This window comes from Corvus moneduloides, chromosome 3 (assembly GCF_009650955.1).
Source record: "Corvus moneduloides isolate bCorMon1 chromosome 3, bCorMon1.pri, whole genome shotgun sequence".
In the NCBI taxonomy this organism is placed as follows: Eukaryota; Metazoa; Chordata; class Aves; order Passeriformes; family Corvidae; genus Corvus; species Corvus moneduloides.
The window spans coordinates 26,461,522-26,481,852 of record NC_045478.1 but is presented as its reverse complement, the minus strand read 5'-3'; the positions used below and the strand labels follow the sequence as shown (position 1 = coordinate 26,481,852).

Here is a 20,331-nt window from a genome sequence, read left to right as displayed (position 1 = left end):
AGAAAAAGCTGCAGTGTTCTCCCTTTCTGTACCTTTGGAAAGAGAAAATTTTAATTTTCAAACCAATTAATCTAATTTTATTCACTCTTTCACCTCTTTAGTTCATCTTTTTTTCTTTCTTTTTTCTTTCCCTTATTTTTCATTTTATCTTATTTGAACAGCTGAGTCCTCCAAAGAAAGAGAAGAAACAGGAAACTATACTTTCTATAACTATCCCTATCACCTCTACAGAGATAAATGGTTCTGTTCAACCTGTTGTTAGCTTTTCAAAACACGTCTCAATTCTTTTTTTCAACATGCCTTCTTTTTTATTTTCACGTTTCCACATAGAAAGAAATTGAGATAAAAATGTACAACTACTTTTTTTCAAAATTGCTGGTGTTCTCATGCAAAAATATTATGATTAATTTAAAACAGTAGTGCTATCTACATGCTGCTGATTAGCACTATCAACAGTATTCAAGATTCTCTTCCTGGGCTGATGGTCTAACAAATCAGAAGTGGAACATTCTTATTTAGACATTCAAATTTTTGATTATATATGAAACAACAGTGGTACCAAAATTTAAAAGAAGATTGTAGTTTAGATAATGAAAATGTAAAGCAATTTATATGAAATAACCATGTGGTGAATCACTAATTTTTTTGCCATGCAAAGGGCAACTTTGAGGGTGTGATGCATTTGTGCCATTGACATCATTGATGACTACAACCCTTCCCTCCTCTTTCTTCCTTTTTGAGTGCTAAAACTTTATCAGAGCTGAAAGGATACTGGTAAATGATCCAAACACAATCTCCAGTATTTTGTTAGAAGACTGAAATGTCGTGGTTACATATAGGAAATATAGAACATTAATTCATCCACCAATAGACCACATCAATAGAAAAAGAAAAAAATAATTTTGTGACCTAGATCTGACATAGCTTTCCTCTTCCTGTATTGTGAAAACCCTGGACTGAGCATATTTTTCCCATCACTATCTTTTCCTAAGCCCTCAGCACATGCAAAAAAAATCCCACTGTGTAATGGAACTTCACATACCATTAATTCCTTTAACTTACTTCTTGAAGATTCTGGGGGATTATACTGAAAATTTTAATGAAATTATACTGACTACTTTCTGTCTTATAAAATAATTAATACTGAAAACTGCAAGGGCCATGAAAACTGAGGGCGTTCATAGGCTGCTCCCACATTGGCACATTTGATTATTATTACAGACAAAGTAGATCTTTCATTTATTCCTACAACTGCACAAATTATTGCCTTTCTTTCTTACCATGAGGTATTTATCTCTAGCCTTGAGAAACACTTTGGTGTGAACACATAATGTGGATGCAAGAAATTCATATAGTAAGTGCACACCAGAATTATTTGGGGAAAATTAAAATCTATTTTTATCAACAAAGTCTTGTCAGAAATGCATTCCAGGTCCAGAAAGTTCTGACATGCCTAATAGCCAATTGTCCAGCAGTCAGGTCAATCGTCTGAGAGTGAGAAAAATTTGCTTCCAGGTTCCTGCTGTACGATTTCAAGGAGTGACCTGGATCTGCGTTTGCCATGATCAGTTCCTATAGTAATGGATTTTTGATAATACAATAAGTAAGAGTTTCCTAAAGGCAAGAACTTAAAGCTGGGTTTTCAGTGTAGCTGAACACTGCCATATTTCCTCAGTTGCATTTCTTCCTTTTCAGTTAAAAAAAACCCACAAAAACCAACCAAATCCAAAACCCAACATGCCTTCTTTTTCCTTCTGGATGCAGAGGAAAATACCTTTTTCTTTTTTTCTTTCCACAAGGAGAATATGCTGCATTGCCTATAGTCTGTTTTTGTAGGCAATGGGTTGCAATTACCAGGTCTTTGGAGTTTTCTAAGTGTAGCAAAACATGGAAAGACTGTTTTATTTTTTCTACATTTATTTAGAATTGAAATTATTGTTGTCTGCTTGTAATTACTTGATAAGTGCAATCCAGATGAGTCGACATTTGCACCTATTCCACCCATAGCCAGTCATGCCTAGTGTTATTCAGAAGACTTGGTCAGTGTGGGATAAGCCTCAGCTGTGAAGCAGGTGTGTTTCATGACACATTCCATCATGATGGCTTGTAACACGTGTGCCACACTTCATCCCCAGTTCAGGCTGAGGGAAGTCTGAGCACCAAGTCTGTATGCCCATGTTTCCTTCCCATCCAAATGATGCTCAGATAAGGGAAATTCACCCAATTAGCATGTAGAGCACATGTGTAGCTGGACAAATACAACAAACCCAGATTTCCCTGCATAGACCTTGCTGTAGACCAAAGACCACAGAAGTGTTAAGAGAAAACTTTTTTGGTTTGTAAATCCAAGGCCTACAACAGTTTTTTGGGTTCCATCTCAAATTTTACATAATCCTTAAGATGAAGTTGGATCTGTTTTAAGAGACTGTCAACTTTCAAGGCCCTTGAAAGAAAAAGGGAGCTCATAGGCTGCTTCTGCATTGGCGTATTTGGTTACTATTATAGACGTACAAGGTCCTTTATCACTCTACAACTGCACAATTATTGCCTTTCTTTCTTAACATGAGGTATGCAACGTTATGAATTTTTCTGTAGCTCCTGGAAATAAACTCTTCATCTATCCATTTTGACTGAAAGACACAGTAGTAGATATTTGATAAATACAACCTCTAAATAATAGAAACATTACTTTTTAAATAATACCCAGTTCAGAATGGAATTTTGAATTAGACTGTTATCACATCCATATAATTGTAGAACCTACACAAGAGTGAGTGTCGGCAGAAGGGTGACTCACTGTCTCAGCGCTAATAAGGCCAGAAGGAATGACAGTGCTCACCTAGTCTGACTTCTTTAAACCACAGGACTACATGGAATTACTATATGAGGAGCCAGAAAAATGTCCTGTCTTGATTTTTCAATTTTTGTGATAAAGAGCCTATTTCAGTCTCCAGCAATTTTTTCTAATCATTAATTATTTCTTTCTGTCAAATTTTTCCTTATGCCTGTATTAAACTTGCTCAGCTTCCCCTTCTAGCCTGTGGATCCTATCATCAGCTGGGCTGGAGACTTCAGTATCACAGTCTGTGGACCTGCCTCATAGCTCTGAATATGTGTGGCTGCTGACTGACCCTGATTATCATCAACTCATTATCAGCATTTCTGCCGTCCTTGCTCGGGCACTGTGGAGCTGTACCCTTGCTGATGAGGACATTGTCCTGCCATCCTTGCTGCCATCTCAGCTCCTGACACACCTTTCCTGTGGAGCAACCCCCTCTTGCTGCTCCCTGACAGAGCCTGACCATGCTGAGGATAAGTCCCTTAAAAACAAGTTTTGGTCTTCTGGCTGTGAAGGAAGTTACAGCCCAACCTTCCAAGAGATATCCTCGATAGGCCTTTTTGTGAGCAGAGAGCAGGTGATAGGAGAAACACCAGGTTCACACAAACTCAAACAGCTGGGAAGTTTGCCAGTGAGGAGATTTGATGAGATTAAGCCACTTCTGAGTTACTCAAAGTATACACATATATAGTCTATCAGCCTTTTCTTCTCTACGAATGGGCACATACTAGAACAGCTGTCTTTGAGTAAGAGTACTGGAAGGTAAGAAGAACATGTTCTAGAAAAAACATTAAGGTAATGGCAGCCTAATGGTTTCATAAGCAGGAGTTGAAAAATGCCAGTTTAAATGGAAGCATCTACACAAACATAAAAGAAAAATTGAGAAAGTTAGAGACCAGGAGACAATTTAGAGGGAGACAAATCATTGCACCTTACATGGCATGTGAGTAGCAGTTTTCTGTCATGGGATCTAATTAATACTACAGATGAATTGTTACTAAGATCACCCACAACACAATTCTGACTAATTTTATTTCTCATGACCACTTAAATTAAGTAATATAATTACTCACACAGTGGAAAATAGCTGACTTCTGACAATGTGCATTTATAATTTAATCACATAGCAAAACACTTTTTTAGCACCTTAGGCTAAAAAACGTATCTTAAAAAAATGTTGTATTTCTAATCACATAACCATTATTTTAATGTTAATAAAACATCACTTATGCAGTTAAAATCTTATCATCTTAAATCTCTCTCTTTTTAATTCTGTGCATAAAATGCTTTGCATAAAATGGGAACAACACCACAATTATTGTCATTAAGCTAGAATGTATCATGAATTCAACAATTCTGAGGAGAATACTTGGATATTAAGGCTTGCTACAGCGGGCCCGAATGTGCCACGTGACTACTTCATGCTTTCTCATAGGAGTCATACTCTAAACTCTTATCAGCTAACACAACGGGACTAGTTTAGGAGCGCTACGATTAGCTGCTGCTGCAGATCAATAGGAGATTGTTATCCATAATTCTCAAGATGGGAGAAAGCATGTGCTCAGGCAATGCTGAAACACACACTTAAAAAGTTAATTAGTCAAGAGTCTCTCCTGAAGGCAAATCCTATAGTGGAGAATTGATTTCTTATTAGTACTACATGACTACTTTCACTACTGAAAGATACACCAAGGCTACGATTTTCAGTAAATCAATGGGTAACCAAAAGTCTATTTAAACACAGATATCTCTTGAGTCGTTACTTTTCCTACAGATACTGGTGTTAGATTGCACAATTCAGTTTTATGAACTGGGCATAAGTAACATGCATGTTGTGAGTCAATGCCCCGGAGAGCACCAGCAAGATAAATAAAATCCATCAAAATAAATCCATTTTCTTATGAAAAAGTGCAATCAGACAGCTGACATAAACCCACTAGTTCACATCAGGAGTGTGATCTTAGAGTGAATACCCTGCTCAGAGTCACCTACCTGGCTTGGGTTGCAGAGTGGTGCAGTCTCAGAGTGCACGAACAGTGCCTTTCAGGTGAAGTCAACTATGAAGTGGTACTTCAGGAGTCCACCAAATTCTTCCACCTGCTAACAGGCTTTCTGCTCAAACAAAACCCTCCCAAAATACATTCTGTAGGGGTGTAGAATCTCCTGCATTGGCTATTTTCCTTTACAGAGCCGTTTCTATTGCACCACATTGCAAGCTAAAGCAAACATAACCTTCATTAGTGCATTCAAGATTTAAGTAAGGGAAGGATCAGGTTTTATGCAAAGGTTTTAAAAAATCATTCAAGATGAAAAGAACATTGGAAAAGAAAGGAATGTCTCTTTTTTTCTGAAAAAGAATCTGATTTATAGTAGTTAATTGATAAATACTAGATCACAATCAGTAATACTTCAAGGAGACAATTATCGTCTTCAGATTTTGTACACAGTTAAGTTCACCCTCTCCAATAACTTTAGGCTTTGTAAACTACTAGTGAAATAAACTGAGCTGTATATGTGAATAAATATTTAGATGTGTAGTCAGGAATGCTTAGTCTTAAAGAAATTAATCAAAGGCTAAGTTCCTCACCTAGGTCCTGAACAGAAAGCTTTTTCTGATAAAGCTACAAACTGGATGTAAGCATGATTATGTCTTTAAACATGTAAGACACTTAGCTCATCAATCATCAGAGAAAATTTTTGTTAAACTTAGATATTCTTTTGAGCAAAACTAATTTGGGGAAAATATTTAGGAAATATATATCCATGGGTATTTTGAACCCTTCATGCAAGCTTAAATTTTCAATTGACTTTTAAAGTTGCATTATCTAAATAAGGACTATACAGCCTAGCCTTTTTTGGCTTTTTTACTTTGGTAGTAAATCCATGCACTGAAGTCTGGGGTTTGAACCTATTTGCCTGTCCTACAGAAAATGATTGTTACCTCAAACTACATACTGGGAATGGCCCACTGCCTAGCTCTTAAAGTGTTCAAGAAGAATGGAAGTTAACAGAGGTCAGAACAATGGCCAGGATGGTTCTAACAGTTTAACAAGGCAGTTGGTCAAAATTGCATATTTTGGGATGTTAAATTTACAGATATAAGCACAGCTGTCCAATAATCATTAAGTGACCAAGATCTACTGACTGTCAGGTCCCAGAACAGCAGTGGTCTATAGCGGCCGGGATGGGGTCTGTGGCTCAGACCAGGAAGCCGTGACAGCTCCACAGAGAGCGTCCTGCAAGGGACAGTCCCCAGAGGTCTGCGGGGATCCCTCGGCCGCCGGGGTGCCTCTGCAGGGGGGGGCTGTCTCAGCAGGCTGTCAGCCCTTCAGTGATTCAGCGGGAGTGATTTCAGCGCTTGTTCTGCGAGGCAAACCCCAGGCTGGACCGGGAGGAGACGAGAGGCTCGTAGGGCAGTTCCACATGGGGCAGCTTTATTTGCCCGCACCTCTATCTCCCCGTCAAAGGGCGAGAGGGCTAGATCTTATAGGGATACAAGGGTGGGTGTGAGAGGGTAGAAGCCAATGGGTTACAAGGACTCTACATAAGGTCTCCCAGAGGATCATGGTTCTTGTTTTCTCTCACCCTCACTGCAAAGTGCTGCCTTTTCCAAGGGGAGTCTGCTGGGAGGTTATGCAATGTCCTTATCAGCCCCCTCCAGGGCAGGGGCTGGGCATACCCCGCAGTGCTCCAGACACTTTCCAATAACAAAACAGATTTGGAGATGTTGCCATAAAAGGCATTTCCTTTAGCACACTGGGATTTTTTCCTTTTTTATAGTAAATTGCTTTTCAGAAATTCAGAGTAGTGAAGTCTTTGATCTTCAGTGAAAGTGGTTGACCCTGAAAAATGGCTGGAATTATAATCCTGAGTAGTTAGTCGCCAGAACTTCCATTCTGCAGTATCCCCCAACAGAAATGTCAGAATTTGTACATAAAGGTGAATGGTCTCAAATATACAATGCAATGCTCATGTCTTTGAGCAAACACTAACCTTCTGTTCCATAAGCAATGTGTTTGTAGGGATTGCTGCAAATGCCTTGTAGCTTGTCTTGATCTTGTACTGCTAAAAGGGTAAACCAGAAAGCAGGAAGAGAAGTAAAACAGAGTAGAAGAGGGAGAGAGAGGGAAGAGAGGGGAAAGGTACGACAGAATGAAAGACAATTCCAATCATCTTGCAGACACGTTGCAACAAAACAATGCTTACATATTTCCCAGAAAAGCTATTTCTTAAAGAAAATATTGTGTTTCTGTTAACATTTTAAAGTCATGTAACGTACATGTTTTGTTCTTAGGAATGAAGTAGGATAAAGCAAATTCCCTCTACCTTACATCTTCTAAAGTAAGTTGAGCTTATAGCTTCCAAATTAAGTTTAACCACTTTCTGCTGACTACCACCCTTAAATGAGTATCAGGAGAGGCTGTAAGTTTTTTCCAATTTTTCTGGTGATTTGGTATGAAAATGCACAGCTATTACTGTCAGTACATCCACCTCAGCAACGGTTGCTGAGTGGTGTGATCCTGAACCACAAAATCAGAGGGATTTCTGTGATTGGCTCTCATGAGACTGATTATGATCCTTAAATGCTGAATTGCTTGTGTGAGTGGATAGAACATTTAAGTCTTGATGCAGCTTTACATCTCCTGAATAAATAACTCTACCAACCAAACAGAATAAGTACAGGAACTTTCATACTCTTATAAAGCTTACAGAACTGGCAATCTAAACCATACAAAATGTATGGGTTTGGGTAGGAAAATTCTAAGATCAACCTTAAAAATTATTATTTTCAAATAATTTATATTTTAGAATATATTACTTTGCTCGGTTATTTTTAACTCCTTACAAACCATATTTTTTACATTTTCATTGCAAATGTAGAGGCTGAATTCAGTAACTTTAAAAAGATTTATGAGGTTCTTCTATACTTATACGAGTTCAAGAGCTAGGATTCTTAATCACATGACTGTTGGATTTTTATTACTATTACTACTATTATTATTGTGTAGATATTTGTTACATTGTTCCCTTTTAGGCAACAATCTAACAAAAAATCCTAAATTCACACAAGAATAGACTTTTAAGTCAGTGTTTGATTACTTCTATGATAACCATCCAGAAATAAAGCTATTTGTTAATCAGGTCAGGTTTTTTAATGTACCATTACTTGCAACAGTAAATACTGGTGGTTATGAGATAACAGTCTGAAAGAGCATGTTGCACGTTGGGTCATTCTTTTTTTATCTTTTAATTTTCTTTATATCTACTAAAAGTCTTGATGACAGCAGAGTGGGCAAAATTTTAACTCAGATAAGAAATTTATCTGCACACCTATCTTGAAATAGTGTAGGACACGACCTTTTAATTCTTTCTATACATAATATTGTTTGCTTTTGACTTCACTCATTCTTAGTGAGGAGCTGGAGAATGAGTCATTCAAGAAGTCAGTAATCACAGCAATCATATTGAATTAATATCTTGACAAAGCAGATGAATACAAATGCTGGAACTGAACTTCTTTCTATTTTTTGGTGAGAGGGGCTTTAGAGCATGGGATAGTAATTCATATGAGGTTTAGTGATTCTAACTTGGATGTCTACCATTCAGGCTCTTCAGTCAACACGAATGCTTTTTATGATCATAGGCATTTCTGTAGAATTAATCTCATCCCAAACTAGGCAACTAGAAAAGTAAAATAAAATAATCTTCTGAAGACACCATATTCTCTCCATTAGCTGTAATAGAATCACCTAAACTGTGCTTCCATGTGTAACATTCAAATGTCAAAAGTCATGTGAGTTGAATCCTGCCCTTAGAACATTTAGACAGCAACACTGCATAGCTCCATAGATATATTAATGCATATACAAAAACTATATTCGTAAGAGATAAAATACTGATCACTGAGATGGAAGACCAAATTCCAAATATTAAAATAGGCATATTCACAAAATGTATCCTTGTTTGATTATAATTGATATTCAACTAAAAACTGTATAATTGAACATGTGAAATACATGAAATACAATGTCTTCACAAGCACATAGGCTTTGACATGGTGAAATGAACATCATATATGAAAAGAAAACTATTATCACTTTGACATTAGTTGTACTATTATATGAACTAAACAAAGACATAAGAGACTGTTAAAATGTAAAAGTTTCTATACTGCTTTCATGTGCTTCATGACTTCCAGATACTGTAGAACTTGGGAGCAATGTGCTATTTTCACAGGTTTGAGATGAGTGGAAAGTCTTTAATTCAGTTTCTCATCTCTACAAATATGTTTCTTTACACATTATTTCATGTTTTTTAAAATTATTTTTTCAATGCCTAAATACATTTAACAATCTGCTTCACAGGAATCTAGCAGTAATTTTAAACAGCCATGGATAGTTAGGTCTGCTGGCCTGCACCTTGGTACAGCCAAAAGCAAACCAATTCCAACATCAAAGCTTGGGTAAATGTCAGTCTGGGGAGTTCAGGGGAAAATGTCCTTGAGTTTTTGTTCAAATGATCACCTAAGACACCCACAGGGTGTTCCAAAATGTGCTAGACATGCACTGTAAAGGCTTACAATCAGTGACCAACCACAGTAGCACAGAGCTCCTCCTGAATAATCTTTCCTGCTTTATGGTAGCTTTTGCAGCTGTGCTGAGCTCCATGTTGCTGAAGTCAGTTTGTTCCCCAGCTGTTCTGGGTAGATTTATATGCAATCCTGAGCTATATTCAAATAGGAAAAATCAAAGAATATGTAAGAATGATACACCATGAAACCACTACAAAGTTTTTTCAAACCAGAAAGCCAGAAGTTTTTATTCTAACTGTTCCTTGTTGAATCAAATTTATCTTTCCCTACTCTGTCTCACCATCCATTTTGCTATATTAGGTCCATGAGGACACTATCAAAGTATCTACAAAGTCTAGGGAGAGGGCTTTTATTTCCTGGGGTCACCCAAACTTCACACTTCGCACTGATCTGTGGATTTATGTTTATATTCACTTTGCAAAACATTCCTATTTTTAAATCATTAATGAATATAAACCATGGGAAAGCATATGCTTATATATACACATATACAAACATTTAAACAAATGGATAGGTTATGAATAGGTGCATGTCTGAATTCTGGTTTAATAGATGTTGGTTTAATATGTCTTAATGTTGCTGCAATGACTGTTGAAGCAACATTAAGGTTGAAAAATTACACATGCCAAATTATACACACCAAAGGCAAGTACTTCTAGATGCTGTCTTTTCCCCTCTATGTTCACTTAGCACATTCATACATGAAAAGATCTTGTCATGCATCAACAATCATTAGATGAAGCAATCTGCTTTTTGCCTGGTTATAAAGTTGAGCTGATTAGTACTAAAGAGACCTAAATGCTGCTTAGGATGTTAAAGTTGTCTCTCCTCAAAACTTTTCTTTTTTTCCGTGGAAATATACTGAGATTTGACACTGGAGTATCACTGGACAGCCTGCTACCATTAACACATCAGCAACGTTCATTGAGCTATGCCATAATCTAGGGATGGAAATAAGTGAGAGCAGGAGGGGGGTGTTGAATGCACAGTATCATTAACTGTAGATGAGGTCTCAGACTCACATTTTAAAGCCATGAGAGAGCTTTCCTGCACTGAATACCCAGCTGTGTTAGATTTAGATACTTTAACTTCCACATCTCCAGCTGAGTCAGTTTTGTCTACATGCTTAAAAATTAGACCAGACTAATGGTCCAAGTGTATTATACTGGTGGACATTCTCCCAGTCTCCATGGAATGGTGGGGCAGTTTCAAAAGTGCCACCATATTGCATGATAAAGCAGAATTAGTAGGAAAAGGGACAGTAGGAAAGACAGAAGGAAAGATAGAAGGAGTATAACAACCTCTGCAAATATAAGCCCAGGCAATAGCTCTGTGTCACAAGCAGAGCATTTCCTTACTGCCTGAGACCTCACAGTGCTCAATGCACCAACTAATAGGAACTGCAACTGTTTTGCAGTCGGCAGGCTTGGTTGTGCCTTACAGTTTGATCTCAGGGGCTTTTTTCTTGGAATTTCTACAATTTCATATCTCTTTTTTTGTTTCATTAACTAATAATGATAGGGTGTAACAACACCGTACATCTCTGCTTGGCAAAATGGTTCCTCTTGGCTTGTTTGGATTTTAAAAGAACCATTCATGACAATTGCTACTTGTGCTGATTTTAACCTCTCATTTCCAATTAACATTTTTAAGTCACCCCCTGCCATGGCTAAGCTGTTAGGAACACACCTGACACGACTTGATCTGGTGGACCAGGCTGTAATTTTGTGCTGTGAGCAAATAAATCAATAAACTATGAGAGACTTTCTGTGATGGACAGAGCTCAGATATGAGTTAGAGGATGGGAACACAGCACAAGCGAAGCCCAGAGTGCAAAGATAAGATAAAAGAGGTTGGAAAGCCTCGTGCAGCTCTGATGCCTTCTGCAACTAACTCTTCCTTTTTGCACAGCAGCTCTCTTGTTCTCACCTACCTGCTGCATGTTTTTGGATACCCTTCCCTTCCCAGTCTTGAGATACATCTTTAAATCTACAGTATGCCTGGTTCCCAAGCCCTCCTGCAGCAATTGCCATCATTGCTTATTCTCATTCTGCGATAGCTCTCCTGCCTTCGGGTGGATGACAAACAGCAGGAGCATGGCTGATCTGCCAGGTGTGAGACTTTTGTATTTGCAGTAGTTCATGCTGTAGGAAGCTTGGCTTTTTTTCCCCCCTCATCCTCTGTCTAGCACAACAAGATCAGAGAAGTACCAAAGATAGAAGAGTACAAAAGAAAGGGAAGAAGCAGGAGTCTGTCCTTATCTTCCCTTGCTGGCCCTTGGCCACAAAGTCTTTGCTCAGGCTGAGCTCATTAGTGCATCTGGGCTGGTCCCGGGGTGGCTGGGGTGAGGAAAGCCTCCTGGGAAGTGAGGAGGGCAGGTGGGATGAGATGCTTGGGAATCACTCACCCCTGGAACATCTAGTTCATATCAATTAGATTAAACTGCTTCTTGCTCAGCCCTGCACCTAAGACCACCATACCTCTATTACTTTCCCTGGGAACACATACGGATTTACTTTAGAATGGGGTGACTAGAACATTCTTCATGGTTGATTTTTGACAGACCAGGATTTTAGGCAAGCTCCACAAATAGGTGTACCAAATGTACATCAGAGCCACTGGACACAAATCCATCTTTAGCAGTAAATCATCTCACTCATGAATCTTCTTTTTTGTGCTAAAGGATTCCTACACCATCTTCTCCATAATACAGAACACATTGCTAGCAATTTGAAGGGTAGGATTTCATTTTCACTATCTTCACTATTAATACAAAACCTGTAGCTTTTCCACATTTTTTTCACGTCCCATTTATTTTACTAGAATTGTGAAACGTGGACGTGATTTTTCCCTACAGGGACAAAGAACTATTGTAAAATAAGCATGCACCAAGAGTACCTTGGGTTTGATGTTTTCATGGTCAGGAGGCAGGGAAAAAGACTGTGGCGAAGTCAGCTCTCTGGGTCTTGATGGTAGTGTGCCTGGTGACTTGTCTGAGATGGGAGATCTGCACTTTAACACGGATGAGGTGGCAGAATGCTCAGGTCTTGGAGAGGAGGAGTTAGACCTAAAATTTGCTTGCACCAATGAAGAATTAAATTGCAGTGGATGGGAATGAATACTACTAGTTTGTGGAACCAGTGGGGTAGGGTGACGCTGTGGGAGAGACCACTGCTCTGAGATGCTAGAAGGGGTAGGAGAGGAGGCACTGATCTCCTGAACAGATGTTTGGGATGAATCTGATTTAGATCTAGAAGGTGAGTGCAAAAGACTTGGGGAAGGAGATGAGTGTTTTTCTAGGGTGGGAGACAATGCACCACTAAGATTGGTAGAAGAAAGCAAAGGGTATGACCGGCAAGTAAAGATGGGTGAGTAAGTGTGTACTCTGTGAGACTTCTGAGGGCCCTGGGACCTGGAGGCAGAATACCTCGGCCCTTCTGGAGAAGGAGAGGTGGGGAATGCTAAGGAAGAGGGAGCCGGGGCACAAGGAGGAGGCAGTGAAGACTGCATATCTGGAGAGGCAACTGATCTTCTGTGGGAGGAGACAGGCGATGACAGAGAATTTCGGAAGTCTGGAGAAAGTGATTGAAATGGAAGGTGCTTTTTAGGAGAAAGGGACTTCGCTCGAGGCGTGGGATGTGGCTTGGAAGGTAAAAGCAGATGCTGAGCCCATCCTGAAAGCCAATAATCCTCTTTGTTGGGAGAATCTAGGCTTATAGGAGGGCTTAAAACAGATTTCTTGGGGGTTGGGGGAGTTGTTTCGAACTTTTGATCTATTGCAAATGTTGATGAACTAAGGGAGCTGGGGGAAAATGTGGGACAAGAAGCAGGAGAAAGTGGTCTCTGCTGAGAGGAGCCTGATCTCAAAATAGCAGTTAAGAGAGTCAGTCTTGTTGGCAGAGGGGATTTGACTCCTGACTTGGCTGAATTTCCTCTGGATAATGTTTGTGAGCAAGGCTCATTTATACTACATATGGTCGAAGAGGACCCATAAAGAGAGGGTGGAGACAAAGGTTTAGGGCTAGGACATAATGAATGTGTTATTATATGTACAGGGAGAGGAGACAAAGCATTCAATCTTTTGGAAGAACTGGGGGATAGAGACTGAGCTAAAGATCTTTGAATTTCCGTTGAACATGGAGGATTGGAGGAAAGACTTGAGCTCCTTGCAGGAACAGAGGATGTGGAGAAGCCTCCCATTTTGCAAACACAGCCAGGACTATAGAGACTTGGTGTTTGTAGGTTATCAGACAACTGAGGAGTGGAGTACCAACTCTTTGATGCAGAAGAGGATATTTTAGACATTGAGGGAGATGAACTATGGGAAACAGACTGAAAGTAGAGAGATGAGTCTTGCTTAGAAAACCCAGTTGCTGACTGCCAGTTGTTACAGGACTTGTCCAGCGAAGAGGCTTGATTCATGTTAACCATGGCACCGCACGCTACTTTCTGATTAATTGGAGAAATTAAGTGGACAGCAGGTGGTTTAGAGGAAAGATGATCAGAGGTGGAAAGAGTAGAAATTAACTGGAGAGAAAAAAAAAAACAAAACAGAATTGTTAATATAGGTGGAACCTGTGGAACTGTTAAACACCCCACATTTCAGTCCTGTGGTCATGCGTATAGGGTTTCCATTAGTACTGCTGCGTGGATTAAAAGCATAGGGTTGTTTTCAGCTTGGGCATACAGCCTGATGGATAAGGTTCTCATGGGGAGGTGACTGAGACAGACAAGCTGTGTGGTACTTTGGGTTTATGACACCCCAGTTTAGTTGATATAAACAAGGTTCAAGGCCACAGTATTTTTCATTTTAGGTAAAACCCAAGACAGTTGTGCCATGAGTGTCTGGAATCATGTGATGGCATCCACAAAAAATAAACACAACGGAAGGTAAAAAAAATGCAATAGTGTCCCATCTCACTTTTACAGTTCAGTGGAAAGCAGCCTTTCTGAAAATGGGATTCAAGCCAAGTGCTCTTTTTCTCATTCAGTAAACAACTCCTTCTGCAGCACTGTGATATCAGAATGAGAAATTTGCTTGGAACAACTTAAATCAGACATCCAGTTTGCTTTTCACTTCTCCTGTCATTCACAGAGCAGAGCTTTTGACAGTTTGCAGGCATGTAAGAGTCCTTATCCCCTTCTCCACAGTCTTTCGATACACTAATAAAACAGTAATGAGCTCTTTCATGAGTGTCTTTTTTCTTGGGTCCATTCTAATTAGGATTTGTCAAAACTAATTAGAGCATACAAGTATATTATCAACCTGTTATACAGTTTCATGCTTCTAAAGAAAGAAATTCTCTCAAAATCTTCCAAGTTATTATAATGCTGAAATTAAAAACTGAGGTATACACAATATGAATAAAACATATCAGTGTGAAATAGTAAGTTAAGTCAACTGTAAAACCAAAAGGATACAAATTGTCACCTAACATTTGACTGAGTGATTTGAAAGCAGGGAAATTGACTCTAATTCCATCAAACTTGATGTAAATATAAGAACACCTATTTAACTATTGTTAGATACCCTGAAAAGATTATGCAGCTCTGTAAAAGACAATTATACCCTTCAACACACAACTTGCTCATGGCTGTGGCTCAGCCTATGAATTATATTTTTAATACATATGTCTTACCCATAGAAGAGAGGAATTATGATGATGATGATTAGGATTAGTATTATGTAATATATCATTGATACATAACAAAATAAAAATAAGAACAAAACAACTAATTTTCAAGTGAGAGCACATGCTGGAAGAATCTGTGACAGAAGAGCAAGACTTAAAAGTTTTCAAGGGCAGAACTATGCCTAAATATGGGCTAAATACACACTTCAAAACCCTATTAGCCCTTAGAACTTAAAATCAGTGGGCTCTTCCTGCTAAATTATACCATACAAAAAGCAAGCCTTTTAAACCAAAGACACTTTCTGTATAAGGTAACTTCAGAAAAGCCAGGTCAATGCTTTGATTTATAGGAATAAACACAAAACATATGAATGCCTTTACAACCACACTGACTTCCCCTTGTTTTACACATTTATTAAGGCATCCCATTTCAAAGTGGAAAGGCAATGGATGAATACAGGACAAATATTGGAATATAAAAATTAATGTTGTTTATATCATTGTACATATATTCTATTGGATTGAGAAATTATGACTCTTGCTCAAAAAGCTGCTAATTAAGAAGAAGAAAAATACTGGAAATTGAGATTAATTTACCAGTATTTAATAATTATTAAAATTATTATTAAATATGTCATGAAAAATAAAATTATTTAACGAGTTAAAAAGCAGTGTGGTAATAAATCTGATAACTTGAAGCAGCCTCCTGAATTTAATAATTTATTCGGGAAGTTGATCAACTACCAAAACAGAGCTGGGGTGTGAAATCTCTATATTTCGAAATAGAATAGATAAATTTCCCTTACAAAGACAACAGATTAAAAGGAAATGAGGAATAAATATGAAACTTCATAATAAAAGCACAGGATGTGCAGTGACTTCTAATTAGTTAAAACTCAAGAAGAAAGATTTATAAGCAGCTACAAAAATGTTCATGATAGCAGATGACAAATATACTTCTGCAGGTAAAATAAAGACATTTTTCAGTACTCTTCATGTTTAAATACGACTGAACATTTACATGCTGAGCTAATTGAGCCATTAATCAAGTCGTCAGAAATGATTTTGCTATTGTAACACAATATTAATAACCACATCTACAGATGATCGACCTCTTATTTACAGGATCAGGAAATCATAATCAAAGTGGGTTGGAAGTGGCTTCCAGAGGTCATCTAGTCCAGCCTCCTACTCAAAGCAGGGCTCTCACCAGTGCCAGTGGGTCAGGTCAGCTGTGGCCGTGTCTCACCCAGTCTCCAGAGCTCTGATGGAGCTCCAGCACCCCCAGGCAGCCTGTGCCAGTGCTGCACCACCTCCCACTGAGGAAGCTGCTTCTGATGAGCAGCTGGGATCTCGCACGCTGCAGTTTGCAGCCATTGCTGCCTCACCTGCCACTGCAGAGAGGAGTTTGGCTCTGTCATGTCTGTAACTGCCCTGCCAGTGGTCCTGGGCAGTTTCTAGATGCCTCCTTGGCTGTCTCTTGGTGGGAGTCAACAAAGCCAGCTCCTTCAGCCTCAGCTCACATGTGCCCCAGACATATTTACACCTTTGTGCTGTACCCCACTCCCTTCCTCACGTCTCTCTTGAATTTGAGGGTTGCTGGCCACCAAACTGACCATGGTTTTACAGCTGCAGCCTCAACAGTGCCAGTAGGCGAGATATAATAACGTCCCTCAATCTGTGGATTTTTCTTCTGTTCAGTTTCTCTACTTTAAAACCCTCCTGTAGGTGAATTGGATTGGTGCAGAAGAAGTGAGTGACCAAAGCAGATTTGAGTTGCTTTGGTCTGTGATTCAACTGCAAGTCTTTTGCTCTTCTCAGGAGCATCTCAGATAAACATTTCCCAAAAATGTATGAAGAAAGTTGAAATAGGTGGCAAGGTTACATCAGCACAAAGGGATAAAGGCACTTGAAAAAGATCTTGATGCCTTGTAGATAATCATTCCAGAATTATCAAAGTGGACATAATATTAGTATTGAGCCTTGCCCAGGAGACCTTCAGCACATTTGAAATGGCAGAACTGAGTTGGACGCAAGGCAAATCGTCATTCTGGTGAGGTCACATTGTTTTTGAAGGGCACAAAAGATGTGGTTAGCTATACCAGCAAGACCCTGAAAGATGTGCTGGTCAAACAGGAAAAGGGAAAGAGTGTGTAAGCTGAGAGTCCAAAAGGCAGAAATCATGTCTGAGTGAATCATGTCTTCAATGTAGACCTGATTCTGGGCCCAGCTAACCATGCTTTGATCTCAGTAGAATCTGCTTATAGATAGGAAAAAATAAAAAGAAATTACCTACAAAGACTGCAACCTCAGAACCAGAAAGCCACAAGGAAGCACTGGAAACTGTGGAAAACTTAACAAAATTCCTGGAGACAACACAGTAAATCAGACTGTGAGCTGAGACCCAATTAATATAAATGCTATTTAGAACAGTCCATTTTCTGCCAACAAGGAAGGTGCATTGTCCAAGCAATGGCAGGAGTTTGTAGGGACTCCTGACTTACTTGTCTGGAAAAGCCAAACCAGATGCCACTCAATGGACAGAGGAATGTCAAGTGACTTCGAGTAACTGAAATTCCTTTTGGTTACTGATCCCCACAGTGAGTCAAGAAATTTCTCCAAGTTGAGCTCACACCCTGACATTGAGAGAAGCAGACACCCCGCTCAACCCAAAGGGTAAATTCCCAAAGGCAGGAGTCAGTCTGACTCTCTCTTGCATGGCTTGACTCTTTTTAACATAAAAATAGAAGTGGCAGAAAACCCCCCAACACAATATATAAACATTAAACTATTATCAAAAGGCTCAAAATATGACCAGAATAACAGATTATTTTTTTCAGATTTTGAATATAGTGTGGCATTTTCCAACATCAGTCAGGACTTTTATGTCTCACAGAACAGAAACTTCCTTTTTTTTAATTCCTTGCTTTTTTTCACAGAACAGAAACTTCCTTTTTTTTTTAATTCTTTCCTTTTTTCCTTCATTTAAACTAAGTCAGAAATTAATGAAGCTGAATGAGCCCTCTGGGTCAGTTAGAGTGATCCCTTCTGCAACACAATGCTCCCCAGTACTGGTCCTTGTTTTTTTCACATCTGACAGGAAACTCATTGTCTAATTATGCTTTTAAATTAACATAATGTTGTATGCAATAACTCTTAAAAGGGACACGATACTGCCCTTATAACCCACGAACTGAAAAGATAGCCCATATATGGAATCCATTTTACAAAGGAAATGTACCAACAGATAAACCATGCATCTATTTAATCTTTTCATAGTTTTCCTTCATTTCAGAAATGATGATCTTTCATTAGATATCAAGCGAGAAAGAGTGATGCCTACAGAAACGCCGTAGAATCAGAACAACAGTGAAAGGCAGCTTGGTAAAAACATCTATTTATCAAGCGATAGAGAGGGCTAAAGATACTGAGATAATGAAGACTGTGGAAGTAAGGTCTTGAAAACTTGTGACTAAAGAATAATGACAAGATATGCAATTGCTATATTACATACTGCCTCTCTTCCTGTCCAGGTGAATAGTTAGCAAAGTTAGGCTTTATTTCATGTTCTGTGCAATCTTTATCTTCTGTTACCTCACCAGCCAAAATCCTCTTTACTTGCCAAGTCACCAGAAGCTTAAGAAAGATTCAACATAGGAACTCTTCTGTATAGTACTCCAAAATTCACACAATTTCTGTAAAAGCTTTTCAAAAAATCACTGAAGTAAGCCTGAACATTACTAAAGTAAATTTGTATTTCCTCAAGACAAGTATTCTCTTACAGGCTGCTTCCTCTGTGTATGCTTACCTATGCCTTTAACCTTCCTCATGGAAAATTCTCACTGACTTCACTGGGAGTTTCTCTGAAGAAATGAACATTTCATACTTCCGTGAATCCCAGAGTGGATTTCTTATTCACAATGTCTTCAATCAAAATTTACACTGAATTTGATGAAAAAATTGAGTGGCAAAAGTATTTCAACACAAGATAGGATATCCTATTCATTTTCAGAAACAAAGTAGCCATGCTTAATGTTTGCTTTCAAATTATCAATTAAGAATTGCATTTTCAAGGTCAAAGGAAATGCCTGAATTAATTTCATGTGAGAAGGATGTTGTTATTTTGCTAAAGGTGGAATTTTCCATTGCATACACACCCTTCAATATAGATCAGTGTTCTTTCTAAGATGGGAGACATTAACTTTTCTTGCAGTAGCTTGGATTGATGCATTTGTAAAACATTTCAAAGACCCTTTTTGGAAATGCCCCAGGGAGAATTTAAAATTTAACCATTCAATAAATGCACCTATAAAGGTTCACAAAAAATGGAAATTTCATCTTCATTAGTTCTTTACACCTGTGCAAAGTCAGGTGTACCATCCAACAATCAGAATAATAGGATTTTTTACAGCCTCTTTCTCTTGCATAAAGGCTGCAAGAGGTGCTGAGAAAAAAAAAAAGAATCTAGTTCTGGGAAGTCTGATGCCAGTAATTCAAATGATCTCAAGGCTCTATTGATTTCAATTACCCCACACAATTTAGACTAGGTAGGAAGCTAACATCTCCTGATTAACTTGCTGTCATGATGAACTGCTCTTAAAAGGAAAGAATACATCTCCCTTATCTGCTCCACACACACACCAGAATCATATGGAGAGGCAGCAAGTCAGAAGGGTTGGGCCACCTCCTTAAGGTCCAAATGTTACAGAAATGGCCAATGAAAAGGCTAATTAAAGAACAAATTGACCAAGCTGCTGTACAAGCTGGCTCCACATCCTGAAAGGTTTAGAAAGCAAAGGTTATCGCTAGAGTCTGAAGAGCTTGTTACCTGATGTTTTTGTGGATCAGTAGTACCATGGGAAAGTGCAGCACCTGGAAGGTGCCCATCACCAGGAGGTTTCCCTGCCCCAGTGCCAGGGGAAACATGCGATGTGGTCAGCAGCTGAGCACTGATGGGACCGTAGCCATTGGAAGGCTGATGGATGTTGTTCGAGGCTGCAGCTACTTCATCTTCATCACCAGAGTCCGTAATCAGGATAAACTCAGCCTTAAACAGGTCATTCTCCTGCATTTCTCCTTTGCTTGAATTACACCCCAGGGACCGGAAAGCCGTTCGGGTGCTGTCTGTACAGACAGTGGACACACAGTCTTGTTTGGCCCCACTCTTTAAGACCAGCTCATCAGAGACTGTGTCAGACTGCAAAAGATACAAGGAGAAAGAGCCAAATTAACTGCATTTTATTTGAGTTCCCCAAAATGTGAAGTAA

At 38.9% G+C, this 20,331-nt stretch overlaps 1 protein-coding gene across 5 annotated transcripts in view; it reads right to left on the bottom strand.

Moving 5' to 3' along the window:
- The window catches only part of MLIP (muscular LMNA interacting protein), a 103,752-nt gene that overhangs the window by 39,467 nt on the left and 43,954 nt on the right, over positions 1-20,331 (bottom strand). For 3 of the 5 annotated variants that reach the window (XR_004239367.1, XM_032104649.1, XM_032104646.1), the window contains exons 3-5: positions 19,893-20,261; positions 12,330-13,958; positions 6,833-6,904 (exon numbers count right to left, since the gene is read on the bottom strand). Coding sequence is in view for 4 of the 5 variants with exons in the window: in XM_032104649.1 (XP_031960540.1) it covers positions 6,833-6,904; positions 12,330-13,958; positions 19,893-20,261 (2,070 nt within the window). In the remaining variant the exon portion in view is untranslated. The remainder of the gene's footprint in view (positions 1-6,832; positions 6,905-12,329; positions 13,959-19,892; positions 20,262-20,331) is intronic. The other 2 variants (XM_032104648.1, XM_032104650.1) reach the window with 2 other exon arrangements.